We start from the raw sequence: 15,146 nt of genomic DNA, 5'->3' as shown, positions 1-15,146 counted from the left end.
CAGAAGAGACTTCTTTTAAAAACATTAAAATGGTCTTGATCCCAAGCTTTCGGCTGGTAGTGTAGATTTAGTGTGGGTCTGATTCCCAGGGAATACACACACAACACTGACCACTCAAACTCAAGGAAAACAAGTGAAGGTGCAAAAAAAATCATTCGAAACACAGACACACAGAAGTTAAGCACACAAACTTGCCGGTGTTCATTTAAAAAATATAACTTTTAATAAAGGCTACATCTCTTCATAATTACAATAATTAAAGTACCAAGTCGTCTTTAAAATGAAGCTCTATATAATGCATAATTTACATTGGAACACAAACAAAATTTGGGGAGGAAAACACTGAAAAGTAATGTCATGATTACAAGATATCCAAAGCATAAAAAAACGTATTTTAAACATAAACCCCTCAGAAAAGCAAGGGAATATTCACACCCTGAAACAGGGCAGCACACAGCATGGTATCCATGTAGGCACAGGTACTGTATAATACACTAGCGATGGCATGTTTTGATCCGCTCATGCCAATTTATCCAGGCCTTTTTTACACAGGACATTAACCCTTTCCATGCACACTCTCGGATCTCTCGCAGACCATGCTGAATTTCACTTTTAAAATGGTGTAACTTCCTATTACTGCTGTTTTTGTTCAGAGTTTTGGAACAGGCTCCAGGACAAGGCTATTGGTTCCTGTGCAATGTCTGGACCTTAAACCAAAGGCACTATAAAGATGCAACAACTATTAACTGGGCGTTAAAGGTAGACATTTCCACCCAATCAGCAGAGAGGTTTGGAGAGGTTCGTTCTCATCGGCAATTCCTGGTACAAGTCTTTTGAGTTAAGGTGACGTGACTCGAGGCATCCGTCCATGCATGTGTAACATTGGAAAGATCTCCCAATCAAATAAGCAGCTTGTCCATCATCTGAACACAGGTATGAGGGGAATGACAGTTTAATAAATAGCAATAAAGTCTTTAACTTGTGACAGAAGCATATTATAACTTTGTGTACATATGAGCACCTCTGTATTACACATGCACACATTCTGGCATTCAACACATTTATACACATTTATAATCATCACAAATGCTGGTCAGCAGTTCATAGTAAGGTAACACACCAATGTTGGCATGTTGTAGTCCAAACAAGCGAGTGGTTTGACTGCATCTTCATTGGTCATAATTTTCCCAAAGCAAAGGATGCGTTGCTGGTTCAGATCCCTCTGTACTTCATAGGCTAGTTTTCCTTCAATAGCTTGGTACGCCAAACTTCTAAACTTCTTAAGCTTCATAAAAACGTCTATTTTCTTGCTCTTCGAGTGCTGGGGTAAGTCCACACGTGGTTCATCTAGTCCATTCTCTCCACTTTGCCGAGGATTTTGCCCTCATACATGGGCAGAACTGAGCAGTCGTCCCAGACCTCCTCAAACACAGCGCCACATTCAAACTCATCACTGGCCTTCTTGAAGTAGTACCTGAAACGGAGAACATGTACGATCAACAAACTGCTCAAAAACTACAGGTCAAAGGGCATTCTTCCATTCCAGAAAACAACAAAGTCTGTGTTTAGAGCCAATGCACCAATTCATGTTGACTTTAAATATCCGGTAACACTTTATTTTGATATTTTGACGTTGTTCACCATAAGCAACTTCATGTCAATGAACTCTCATTAGAGTATTAGTAGACTCTCTGCTTAAAGACTTTTGCTGATAATTTACTCACCCCCATTTCATCCAAGATGTCCATGTCTTTCTTTCTTCAGTCGAAAAGAAATTAAGGTTTTTGATGAAAACATTCCGGGATTTTCTCCATATAATGGACTTCAATGGGAACCAAACTTTTCAAGGTCCAAAAGACAGTTTCAGTGCAAACTACAAACTGTTCAAAGGGCTTTAAACGATTCCAGATGATGAATAAGAGTATTATCAAGCGAAACGATCGCTCATTTAAGAAAAAAAAATAACTAAGTTTAAGTTTTATAAGCTCAAATGCTCGCCTTGCTCTGTTCTGTGACGAACGTTCGCGATTCTCCTGTTGTTCGAACTCGTTTATCAAAATGAACAAATCTTGGTTCATTCAAAGAACGAAATGAACGAGTTGACTCGGGAAGAGATTCGTTCATTTGGATGAACAAGTTCGAACAGGAGAGTCACAAAAGCGCATCACAAAACAGAGCAAGGCGAGCATATAAAACTAAAATTTGTTATTCATTTTTTAAATGAGGATCGTTTCGCTTGATAAGACCCTTATTCATCATCTGGAATCGCTTCAAGCCCTTTGAACAGTTTTTAGTTTGCACTGAAACTGTCTTTTGGACCTTGAACCGTTTGGTTCCCATTGAAGTCCATTATATGGAGAAAATCCTGGAATGTTTTCATCAAAAACCTTAATTTCGTTTCGACTGAAGAAAGAAAGACATGGACATCTTGGATGACATGGGGGTGAGTAAATTATCAGCAAAAGTTTTTTTAAAAGTGAACTACTCCTTTAATATCTGCCAACTCTCATCTTGTGATGATCCTCCAACAGACATTATAGCAAGTACTTGCCAACCAGTCTACTAATACTCTACTCACACTCAAAGGAGAGTTAGTAGACATGTTAGGCGTGACGCTACACAACAGAACGTGTTAAAGCGACCATCAAACTAAAGTGAAACCAACTAATACTAATACGGTCCTGCATTGCACTCCACTATTTGCGGGACAAAGAGTCGCTTTAGCCTAAATTAGAGGGTCTGTTAAACACCACCACCAATCTACCATCAGGCTTCTTGTGTCTAATTGGGAGCTCTGTGAGCAAATGACGGGGATCTTTCACAAGGGTTGACATTTTTGGGTGCCGAGGAGTCTACACTAACTTTTTTCATTACCACATTGTGATGGGGACGAGTCTGAGCTTAATCTAGTGTTTGACCTTGATGGATAGACTCTTTGCCTCATTTCCATTGTCCGATTTGTCCCTTTCCCTCCACCTCTGATGCACTAATGATCTCCACCTCCTCCAGAAGGAAGAGAAAACAGTGGGAGGGGAGGGAGTGGTGAGGTTTGCCTCAGTAATTGGCTTTGTAATGGAAAATGCCCCCTCTTACTAAATTGCGCTGCAGTGCATGCTAAGTTTTTACAAGCAAACACCACCAAGTCATAGAAACAGTTCACATAAAACACACACAGGAATAACCATGTATCGAAACAACAAGCAACGAGAACAAAGTTTCTTTTTTCTTTTCAGTATGTCGGAAACGATCCATTGTTTTCCCACTGCCCAAGCTTAACTTCATAAATGAGGGACAAACTAGAATACTTGCAACATGGCACATAATTACATCCTTATTTCTGGAGAATAAGCTATATCCTCCTCCGCAAAATCTTCAAAAGGGCAGCATGGCTCTTATTTGTTTGAAAAAAAAAAGAGAGAGGGAGAAGAAGAAAGAAAAAGAGAAAGAAGTCTTTCCATTGGAGCATGTTTTATATGGCAAGATTTTCTCTTCGCAACATCTGGCACCAATATCGTCTGGCAACTCTGGCAGTACTGTTCTTTGTTGAATTTCTGCCATGTTGAAATGACCCGACTCCACACGTTTTCTGCGATTAAAACCTTCAGCTTTGAATTCCCTTTTCCTTGGTCAGAGAGGGGTCCTTAACATTGGGAATTTTTCAATATTCATATAGAATACAAACTATTTGATAAACTAGGGTTATCTAGATGGATAACCCTGCAACCGCATGTTGGTCAAAGGGGATTTAAAAGCTATAACCAGCTTAATTACCAGCAAAAGTTCCCCAATTGTTCCGGTGTGCTTAAATGTGCTTTTATGGAGACAACATGCACAAGAAAACCCATTGGCGGCCATCCGACAATACCCCAATTCAAATAAAAAAGGGCAAAACAAAGAGAGCCTTTGATATGAATGAGAAGTAATCATTAAAAAAAAAAGTCTTATGAAAACACACACACCAATGTATGAGAGCAACGTAGCTTGATACAATTGTTGAAAAATGTGTGCGAGTCTTTGTGCATCAAATGAAAGGCCTGGGCTTCAAAGAGCTGCTTATTAAATGTGCCTTAAGATGAAATCAATACCAGATGTGACCAAACGGCTACAGTTAAAATTCCCTCATTCTTTCTTTCTCTGTGCAACCACCCCTCTCTCTTTCCTGTCGTCTTAACTCCATACTTGCTGCTAATGCGAATGTTTACAGTAAACATCGTCGTCTTGCAGAGAGCCAACACAACCAGTGTCAAAACACACCAACAAATCAGCCAATTGCAAAACTAATATATACAAATTCAACGTCTTCAGCAGCCAACCACCAAACATAATTTCTCTAGTTGGAAAAGGAGTTGAGGGTATACCTATAGTTGCCTTTTTTCCGTAGTTGTTCCTTGAAGTGTCCAAGTGTGAGGCTGTGTGTTTTCATCATTCTGCGGTACGGGATTTCCTCACCGCAAAAGAAGTACGTGACCACTGTCTCTGAGCCCAAACTACTGTGGCAACTCGAAATCTTCTTGGGATCTTTCGGTCTGTAAAGACAAACAGAGATGTTAGGTAGGCCTTTGAGATCAGAATAAAGCAAGAATCACTGTCACTATTGCTCATGTAGGAACTCTAAACCATAATCATCAAACTTCAAGATTGTTTTAAATATTAGTTCATGACTAGGTTAATATTTGTCTAGGTTAAGCACACTAAAAAGTCAATATTTTAGACAATAGTTTTCTCTGTACTAGTACTTTGGGTTTAACAAAGTGTTGCTGTCCTAGCTGGATAAAGAGAATGATGATCAATAGACAGATCAATACAACGTAGTGTTACATCAGAAAGTGCATCCCAGCCTTAGACTGTGACAGAAGGTCAGCCAATTAAAAATGAAAAAGGGTTTTGCCATAAGGTGGCCAACGCTCCACACTTTAAATACTAGCCAGGCCCAGAAACCAAGAGGAAAACCAACCAGATGCTTTTGAAAGAGGGGAAGACTAATGGCTACAAAGCATTGTGCATGCAGCAGGACTGTCGTGGCATTGAACAATGAATTATAGTGTGCAGGATGATGACAATTAGGAGGAGATACGTACTCATCCGTTTGAAGCACTGAACTGCCATTTTGAACAGGCACTGGGTGACTCTTGTCTCTCTGAAGGCTTGATGTTGAATGCCTGTAAAGGGGAACCCATATAATCAATATTAACATCAAGCGTTTTAAGAAAAAAAACTGCATACAAAGTGTTAAAAGAGTGTAGAGTGGATCTCATACCTCTGTTTGGAGGGTTTGGAAACTTCCTCCAGGCGTCTACGGGCCTCTTCCAGCTGTGCGAGGGTGTTGGGCGGGGGTAGAGGAGGCATGGCAGGGTCTTGAACGAAGGGGTGTGCGGGTTGATGGGCACGGAGATGCCCACTGCTTCCACCACCTCCCCAGGTGTGTGTGCGTGGCGACTCCAAACAGTGCAACTTCTTTACATTTTGAGTGCTGCAACAATAGACAATTTCACTGTGTAAGTAAATGGCACAAAGAGAAGCAAAGGCCTCTATCTTCAAAATGATTGCTCAATGCAGTAAGGAAAAGAGAATGCTTACTCGCTAGGGGTGTAACAATATATTGGGTCACAATATATATTCCAATAGAGAAATAGTTATATTGATAGTTCACCCAAAATAACACTTCTGTGTGAGGGAAAATAAATAAATCACGTTTTCAGATTTTAAGTGTCAGTACTACAATAAACTGCTATATATAATGTTGAATATAATGGATATTTCTGGGTCCTATTAATACCATTAAAAAGTGTCCTACATTATTTTGAATACATTCAGCCATTGACAGAGTTCAAGCATATTCGTCTAAAATAATTCTGTATTTTCAGTTTCAGAATCAGGAATATTTTGGTGTCACCATTGTTCTGTGCATTGGTTTTCCAGTGCCAAGTCTAAGCCTATTAATTTTCTGAAATGATCGCAATAATATCGTGTTTATCAAGTTCAGTATCGTGATATGTATGGACATGACGATATCGTTACACTCCCTTATCCCAACTAAACATTGGTAGTAGTAAAGGCGCATGCATAAGAAAAAAAAAAGAGTTAGAACATAGACATGACAATAGTTGCAAGACAGACCTGTGGGGCTTGTGCTTGGTCTGTCGGTCGCTCTCCAGGATCCACTGCCAAACGTTTTGAGAGCGGTCTGTACTGTCAGCTGGCAACTGAAGGAGACTGTTCTCCAACCCTTCCGTGTTCACCTCCTCACCAGATTTACACAAACGCTTGGATAACGAGCTGCAATGCCTAGCATTATGAAAAGAAAAGAAGTTGAAGAGCAAGTTCTATCTATTGACACCAGGATTCCACAATTAAAAGGAAAACATATGTAAAGAAAAAGAGTTGCAGCATACCCCAAGGCCACTTCTGCAGGCTTGCCACACTGGTCTCGGCCCAGACTCCGACTGCGAATGTAAGGGGCAGAACAGCAATCTGAAGACCCATGGCACAGGCACTGCACCCGCTGGGTCGCCTCCGCCTCGATCTGCTCCTTGCTTTTGGGCCCAGCATGGTGATGGATGTAGTGGTGATGGATGTGCTTGGTTGACTGTCTGGAGATGAAGGCCTTGGCTGGCACGTGTCCATTCAGGGAGCCAGACTGCGATCTGGTGCTGGGACCTCCCCGAGGGAGTGGGCGCTGTTCAGGAGAGCGGGAGCGTGGGGAATGCCGAAGCATTCCTGGAGACTGACAGCCAGGAGTCTTGAGGACTCGGGAAAGGTGCTCGTCCAGGATGGCCTGGGGGTCCTCCTCGTAAGAGCCAGGAGGGAGCAAAGGCAGAGAGTGGGATGCACTGCTTCCAGACACCTCAGATTCATCCCGCTCCTCCTCCTACAAGCGCACACAGAAGCATGATTTTAAAAAGAAATACTTGCAAACAGCCATTTACGGGAACTGTTTAACCACAGCTTTGCACGGTTTAGCTCCAACCAGCTCAAACTCAGGAAGTTTCTAGTAATCCTGAAGACCTTGATTACCTGGATCAGGAGTGTTTGCTTAGGGTTGGAGCAAAACTGTCAAGAGCTGTGGTCCACTAGGCCACTGTTCCTGGAGGCACACCAACACTACACATTTTCCAACTCTTACTAATCGATCACACCTGAATCAACTCATCAGCTCGTTAGTAGAGACTCCAAGACCAGAAATATGGGTCAGAAAAGGGAGATATCCAAAATGTGCACTGTTGGTGTGCCTCAAGGAGCAGGGTTGGGAAACAAGTCCCAAGTGAGTTTGAGACTACTGTTTTAAGGAAACAGAACACTTCAACCGTTTAACTATTTGACATAGTGACAACATTTCCAGAGAATTGCAGCAATACAAACCTCCTGAATCTGTTGAAGTCTCTCCTCCAGGGAGCTCATGGTTTCCTGTTCCCGCTTCAGACTCTCCAGTCTGGCTATCAACTGTGCTGCAAATGCTGCTGGCTCCACGGGAGTCATCTCCTTAGGTGGCCGCCGCGTCCTCTGCACAACCAGAGATACAGATTAGCAAGAAGACCAGACAGGACAGGAGGGGTTGATTTCTACAGCTGCCCTCCCTGCATAAGTCCACTGCCCGTCCAATGCACACACAAACACAGACACATGCCCCACACCACTGGCATGGGCCGCTGCCGGCATGAGCAGTTGGTCACGCTCTAAGGAGCCTCGGCTTGTTCCCTCTGTAGTGCAACCAAGCCATCAGCCCGGCCTGTGAAGTGAGGCAGCTTCAAAGAGCCCTCGTCAAATATCAAACGCTCACCAGGGGCGGCAGGGACACTGGCTTTACATCTAGCAATAAAAGTCACATATCGACAGGGGGAAAAAGGAGGGAGGCAAAGAAAAAAGGAAAGAGAGGGGGATTAAAAGAAGAGAAAGTAAGATGGTGAGATGTGTGCCGCCACTAGAGGAGTCAAGCGGTGGGAGATCAGAAGCGCCGAGGTAATTTATTCCCCCCCAACGACAGCGGGCACCTTTAAACTACAGTAGCCACATTATCCTCCTTCCCCATGTGTGTGCGTCTCACACAAGGATTTTCAATCACTTTCTTATTATTTTTATTATTATTTTGCGCCCTGCCTTTCTTGATTTGGCTTCCTCTTTCCATCTCTTTGTGGAGATGAAGGGAAAGACGAAAGAGAGAAGAAAGGAAGACGAGTTGCTGGTGAGACTTGCAGCAGCTCCAGGCCCCTGCTGCCTAAAAGAAACATCCCGGGAGAGGCAGCCAGTCAGCACCAAACCAGAAGGGAAATATTACAAGATAGAAAAAAAGGGAGAGAGAGACAACAGAGAAAATGGGAAGTTTTTCCAACACAGAGCTTGAAATTGCATGTATGGGAGTACGAGTGCACAAACAGTGGCCAAAGTGACGGGTTGTTTGACTTGATTAACAAGTTGTCTTTCCAAACCCTCTCTCCAAACACAAATTTGACCCTCTCTTTTTTCTGCTTTCAGGGAGACAGGGAGGAAACGAGGGAGAGGGGGATGGAGGGTGCTTTTGGAGGACTAAAAAGGGTGCAGCTCAGTTGGAAGTTGTCACTTCCCTTGAAGTCAGCCCCATTCATCCGCTGATCAAAGCGCTCTCAGAGAGAGACAGTTGATTTTGGTGCCTCAGGATAAAACAGACTCATTTAGTGCGGCATGGCAGTTTATTAAGAGTCATTATCCGAGAGAGAGCACAACAACACGAACGGTCCACAACCGTGAGAGGGTAATGCTTTTTAATTGGGGGTGATGTTGGAGTTGTGTGTGTAGTTCAGAAGAACGGCAAGGACACTTACAGGGAACGGAGGTAGAGACACTTGGCCGTTCATCCTCATGTTGCGCTGCATCTCTCGCTGGATTTGTTTTTTACTTCCCAGCTTGTAAGGAGGGATGGCATCTCTATCAGGACACATAGAGAAGGATGAAGGTTATTCACTGCCCATACTTGTACACAAACATACACATGCTGCACAAATATCGTTAGAGTGTTTCAAAGGAACTCAAATACAAACAGATGTAGTGGAAACAATGGCCCAGAAAACAGTACACTCTCACCCTGTGCAAACTCTTCCCCAGCACAGACGCCCGGGGGCACAATCAAACCCGAAGGGCAGCAAAACAAATGCCAACGCACAATCAAGCACAGCTACCGACATCTATATGACGTTACCAATAACAATAAAAAAGACGTCTCGTGTTTCCATAAACACTCCTAATCCATCTAATCCATGGCAGAATGTTCCTAAACCTCCACCTCTTCAATCTTGCCCTTTCTTGCCTCTAAATCCAGACATCTTTCTCATCCTTCGCTCTGCTTTTTTCTTTCTTTCTTTTTTTTTAAAGCCAGGCCAGTTTCCTTTGCTCTGTTCTGACTCTGAAGTGTATGACCTAGCCCAAATGCAGTTTCCAGCACGTCTTTGAAAGCTCACAGTCATGCGCATAAAGCCGTCGCTCCAATCTTCATTTGGCAAGCGCTCGGCAGTCAGCCTCTGATCTTGCGCACATCAAAAGGCTGGTTTGTAAGATAAGGTAATGTTTGAAGTCGGCGCAGCGGCATTCCCTAGCGTCCAAGTAAATCCATAAATAAGATATAAGCAAAATTTCCCCCACTTCTCCTCCCCTCCCTCGCTCCCTCCCTCCCTTTATCTGGAATTCAGATTCTGATTTAACGCTGTGCCTTTTAACTCAAATAAAAACGCAGCTATTCCAATCAAATCAGCCTCCAAATAAAGAACACAGAGGCTGTTTTTCCCACCGTATGCTACTTCAAAGTGGCACAAATAAAAACAAAAATGCAATGAAATGCAATGGCTAAATATGGGTAAAATCATTGGACAGGAGCATGTAGATAAAACAAAATTCGGTAAAAATTGTTTTCCGAACAATGAACTTTTTTCGTTTTTTCACCGACTCATCAGATGCATCACATGGGAGATGATTTGAGTTCAGTATGAGGACGAGTCACCCAAGAAAGCTGTTGCACATTTAGTTCAAAAGAAGTGCTGAATGGTTGCACCTATCAAAATATTAATCTTTGGTTCAATCAGCCCACTGTCCACAGACACTTTCTCTGTTCGGAGCTTTGGGGTGTCACAGGCTGGCTGTGCTTTATGGGAATCTCCTATTCACTTGTGCAAGTAATTTTCAAAGCAGCCAGCCACCCTCTTATCCCTCTAAGCTCCCGGGGCCTAACAATGGGCTGAAAGCGATTCAGTTAAGCCTTTCATCCAGCATGCATTTTATTTCTCACTCTCTGCACTTAGCTATGCACTCGCACAATTGCCTCTGCCGCAAACACAGAGGGGGGGGAGGGCTGCTTTCAGGCTGAGGTGGGGTTGAATGGGTGGCGTACGTGAGCGTCTGGGGGATGGGGGTCCCAAACACCCTAATCCCAGGTGACCTGCTCTTGTGCTCCAGAAATGGCTAACCTCTCAAAGGCCTAGCTGACACTGAATCCCTCCGTTCCAGCCGCGGTGGGCTCATACCAAACCTCCCTGCGAGTTGAGATTCCTTTAATTTACTGCCAAAGCACCTCGATGAGTGTCTTATAGTCCACATGGCGAGTTACCCCCCCCACCCCTCCCTTTTTTTCCTGGGACAATGGCAAAACCAATAAATAAAGACTGTCTTTGGTGACTATGTTGTGCAAAGTCTGAAAAGAAAGCCCTTGAAGATCAAAGCTATATAGGAAAAGAACATGAGCAAAAAAGGAGGACAAACTAGCCAGTATCATTTCCTGTTAGGGAATTTGCAAACATTAGCTTTAATTAACGGATAGAGGAAGCACATTATCTCCATCTACTCTTGGGTCCACTCCAAGCCACCACTCCAGACTCTAGCAATGCTTTAAAAAACATGTCAAACACTTTTATTTAAATGTCAACGTATCACCTGAACGACTAAATACTTAAACCCAATGTCTGCTAACAGCTCGAGAGAGATGTTACTAGTCTTTGACCACAGGCTCAAGATGATAGGAATCTTTCAAGATCTAAATTTTTAGGCATCATTCAAATTTGTCTATGACAATCAGCTTATGAGACAGGCAAATATAGAAAGAGTGTTTTAGAAAGACACTTTCTTATTACTTTGGTATGAGACATGTACACACTTACACACTACTGTCCGTCATAGACATAGAGTCATCCGTCAGGGCATCACTGGAGACCTCACTGTCATTGGCACTGGTGGCAGGGGCAAAACTATAACCGGACGTAACACGATAGTGGTTTCCAGGGTCATTGCGTCGGTAGGACCTATAGGGACAGAAACATATTTTGGTTTTTAGTTGAAAGGGTGGTGTAGTTCTTAAACTTGGTAACTTGGTTAATTCATGAATTCACAGCTGAGCAAGACATTTATCCTCGCGTTACTCAGAAGGGACTGAACATATAAGGTTCAAAAGTGTATCGCTTTCCGAAATGTGTTCAGCTGCACTCTCAGCCTTGCCACAAAGGGAACTACAGCGGCTTTTACAGAAAACTACTGTCATGGCAGAACGGGAGCAAGCTTTAAACAGCTTGACTAACTTTTGCCACCTCAAAAAAAGGTGATGCATCCTGTTAACGGGACAAACAACCTGTTTGCCATCTCCACAACTGAGGCTTGTTATCACCATAGAAGGTAGCTGAAGAAAAGACTATGATTCTGGCCTTAACTGTGTGGATTAAACATCACTTACAAAGAAAAATGTTATGATATCATCCAAATATTAGTTTTGCCATTTAGAGCAAAAAATGCTTCCACCATGGCCTCCCTTATGTTTGTGAAACCGGTCCATCTATTTTTACTAGTCTTTTTTCTTGGTGTTGGGGGGGGGGGGGGGGGGGCTCAAGCTCAGTTTGTCTTTTCTCTTCTCTTTCCTTTCATCTCTCTTGCCCCACCTCCCCCCTGGGGCAGCCCGGTGAGGGCTGATCAGGGGGAAAGTTAAGTGAGCAGCACATCTGTGTGAATTGCCAATGCCACTTCCCCTCAGTGGAGCATATCTGGGGCCTTTTGTCTGGGCCAGGCACCCCGTTCCTCACTTTACCTCCCCCTTCCAAACTTTCCCGTTTCATGTCATTCCTTCTCTTGTGCTGCTTCCTCTGCTAGGGCACCTCCTCCACATACCCACCCCTCCCGTTCTCTCTCTCTCTCTCTCTCGCTCGCTCGCTCTCCATACCCCTCTCTCCTGCTGTGACACATTCCTGCTCCACTGGAATAGGAGGAGGAGGTAGAGAACCTGAGTCGGACCAAGAGAGTGAGAGAGAGGGAAATAAAGAACATGAGAGAGCGGAAAGAAAGAAGAGAAGAAGGGGGAAGGAGGGCCTCCTCTTTATGAGAATGCCTACTGCCAGCAGCGCTGTGAGGGGAGACCCAGCAGGACTATAGCCTAAGGCCCCAACTCAAACCTGACCTTTGGAAGCTCCCGCTCAGAGTCAGGTATTTAGCACAGCTGGGTTCACATTCTTCCCTCGCTCACCCCCTCATTCATGCTTTCTTTCATGAGGTGCCTCGCCCCCCTCTGTCCTTCTTTTCCACTCACTCAAAAAGTGTGCTTATTCTCAATCCGTCGGGGTTTTTTTCCTAGATAAAAGTGCGCAGAGAGGCAGTTGAAAATCAGAGGAGAACTGTGGTAAATAAGAAACGGAGGAGATGAAGGCCACGGTCTCTGTGACTCACAGAGGAACCGCCGCTGCGTGTTGTTTTGTGAATAACTCGATTCAGAAACACAGAAAGAGAGAGAGAAATAAGTTCCACATGCTTCAGATGAACAAAAAAAGTGCCCCGAGAGAGAGAGGAAAAACAGACTGCTCAAGGAGCATTCTTCAAAAAGAAATCAGGGAAGAGAGACTTTGCTTACTCTCGTCTGGTTCTTAATCATCTCCTACGTAAACAACCAGACAAAGATAAGCAGAGATGAAACGTTCCGTCACCTTCTTCAAGATCACCCTCCCAATGGGCTGTCTTTGAGACAGATAAACATTTGTCTGGCACCACACCTTGATGGGTCACCTCATTTACAACCTCAAGTGCTGTGACAGGTATTCATTCATCAAGCCAGATTTCCCCTGGTGTTTGGTTAAACCAACAGCTTGTCAAGACATCCAAAGGTGTCATAGTATATAGATGAGCTAAATCTTGTGAGTTGTTAATAAAAAGGCAAATACAACGGCTTTAGTTTTGAAGCAGTGACACTTTTTTGGTGTGTGCCACTTGTTTTATCTATTTGACGTCTGAAACCAATTTTGCATTGTGAACTAGCCTTGATCCTTGAAGATGATCCTCTAACGGCGGAAGAATTTCAAAGCAGAGGAAACTGTGTGGAGCCAGCAGAGGGCCTGGTGCAAGACAATATTTACATGAAAGGAAGAGCTGCTCTATTGATGTTTTTTTTCCCCTTCTCTCTCTCTCTCTGAGTAATGCAAGCCAGGTGAGAGCAAACCGCTCCAAACTTGCGAGAAAGGGCCTCTCATGTTTAAAGCAAGAATTCAGTGCAATAGCTGCATGAAACAGTATAATACACTTAAAACTCATTCCCAATTTATTAGTTTGTCATTAACCTGATCAACGTATCCAAAGCGACTTTACACTCAATGAGAGGAATTTATCCTTCTGGAGTAACCTAAGAGTTAGTGTGTTGCTCAAGGACAGTGATAGCTCATCGATCAAACAATCCGTCTTTAGTCACAAGGCTGCGTCGTACACGAAGCAGCACCAAGCATGTAGCAGTTGCAAGAATTTACAGTGGTATCATATAGATTTTTTGACGTCTTACCTGTAGCTTTTCTCTAATGCTTCCGCTGAAAGAAGGGAAGGCGGTGACCGTAGCGCTTTGGCGGACAGACCCACTACAGTGGCCAAAGCTTTGGCTTTAAAGTCATTACAACTCCATTCTTCCTCTTCGTTTAGAGTCGGCATCGGCAAGTATCCGCACACCAGTTTTAGGCCTCCTAGTCCATTGGGATTCACATGACTTGGGTTCTCGCATCCGGTTCTGACGTACTCAAGGTATATGTCTGAGGTCAGGAACATCTGATAGGCATTCTCCTCCATAGCCGTCTGGATCTCCATTTGAGCCTGATCAAACATCGCCGAGTCAATCTGCTGACGCTTAATATTATCCCTAATAAAGGTCTTAGTGGCAGGTTTAAGCTGCTTGGCCACAACGCTGTTGTTCTCAATATACCGCTTGTAAATGGCTTTGGCAACTCTGTGCGTTTTGGTATCCTTGAGGTCCATTTGCCTGAAACCATTGCAGGCGAACCAAAAATCTAAAGTGTCCTCACATTTCTCACGTTCAAGATATGCCCGGAAAAGTTGAGCACCGTCCTGGTCCCCGAGAAGGAAGTGCAAAGATTTGGTCCACCGGGCAAGAGGGGAGTCTGGTGATGCACTGCCCTCCGGTTCCCCAAGTCCATCCTCATCCCTCCTGGTTGTGGAACAGCGAAGATCAGCCATAATGGTTTTCACAGGATCCTTCGGTCTCATCATGGCCAGTTTGCTGGGATGGTGGCATGTCGTCTCACCCTCTTCCCCTGGGACCGGTGGACGTGGGTCATCTTCTCTGAAGCTAGTGACCATAGGATCTGTTAGTGTCCTATTCATGGCTCTTGCAGCTCCAGCAGCAAAGCCTTCAGTGTGAAGCTCAGCTGTAATCTCCTCTCTCTCTTAAATCAGCAGGGGAGCTTCTCTCTGAAACACAAAGTATTGATCTCATCAAAACCAGATCCGCCCCAAAACTTCAAAAGAGTCACTTCAGACACACATTTTCTACATTGTGCGCACTTGCGGTGTACAATCGGCTTCGTCGAATGAAATCAAAGCGACCCGTTTTAAATTCAATGCAGGCAAGATAGGAGATATTTATAACTTAAAATTAAAAAAAAAAAAATGAGATCATATCAAATATTTTCGTATCGGGTTACATTACTTTTTTTTTTTTGAATCAACTCGACGCGATGAAACGAGAGAAACTTCAAAGAAAACTGAGCCTAGCCGGCAATTTAACAAAACTAAAACGATCAAACGTCCCATTCTCGGTTGTATGAAGAAAATAAAACCTAGAAGCTCAGAACTCAAAACTCAGATCGGCGGCATAAGAAAACCGCATTTCACTTTCCCGTTCGCAATGTTTCATAGTGCAGATAAAATAGCGTAAATGTCGA

The 15,146-nt window shown here is 43.7% G+C and overlaps 1 protein-coding gene across 1 annotated transcript; it reads right to left on the bottom strand.

Moving 5' to 3' along the window:
- Positions 1-200: 200 nt before the first annotated feature.
- Positions 201-14,586, bottom strand: axin2 (axin 2 (conductin, axil)). The gene is made up of 10 exons (XM_039648754.2): positions 13,757-14,586; positions 11,115-11,255; positions 8,796-8,898; positions 7,360-7,500; positions 6,393-6,868; positions 6,118-6,285; positions 5,258-5,470; positions 5,079-5,159; positions 4,359-4,526; positions 201-1,474 (listed from the first exon to the last, which is right to left on the bottom strand). Exons 1-10 carry the CDS (start codon positions 14,584-14,586, stop codon positions 1,348-1,350), a joined length of 2,448 nt encoding a protein of 815 aa, XP_039504688.2. The 3' UTR covers positions 201-1,347.
- Positions 14,587-15,146: the final 560 nt, after the last annotated feature.

The sequence above is a fragment of the Pimephales promelas genome, chromosome 3 (assembly GCF_988280905.1).
Source record: "Pimephales promelas chromosome 3, fPimPro1.hap1.1, whole genome shotgun sequence".
In the NCBI taxonomy this organism is placed as follows: Eukaryota; Metazoa; Chordata; class Actinopteri; order Cypriniformes; family Leuciscidae; genus Pimephales; species Pimephales promelas.
The sequence above is the reverse complement of the archived record's forward strand: the minus strand, read 5'-3'. Positions and strand labels throughout refer to the sequence as shown.

Excerpts from the sequence above, each read along its gene's own strand:
- axin2 (XM_039648754.2), bottom strand. The coding sequence starts at position 14,586 with ATGAATAGGACACTAACAGATCCTATGGTCACTAGCTTCAGAGAAGAT. Across the intron at positions 5,471-6,117 it reads ACCAAGCACAAGCCCCACAG|CACTCAAAATGTAAAGAAGT; the intron begins GTCTGTCTTGCA and ends CTATTGTTGCAG. Across the intron at positions 5,160-5,257 it reads TCCAAACCCTCCAAACAGAG|GCATTCAACATCAAGCCTTC; the intron begins GTATGAGATCCA and ends TCCCCTTTACAG.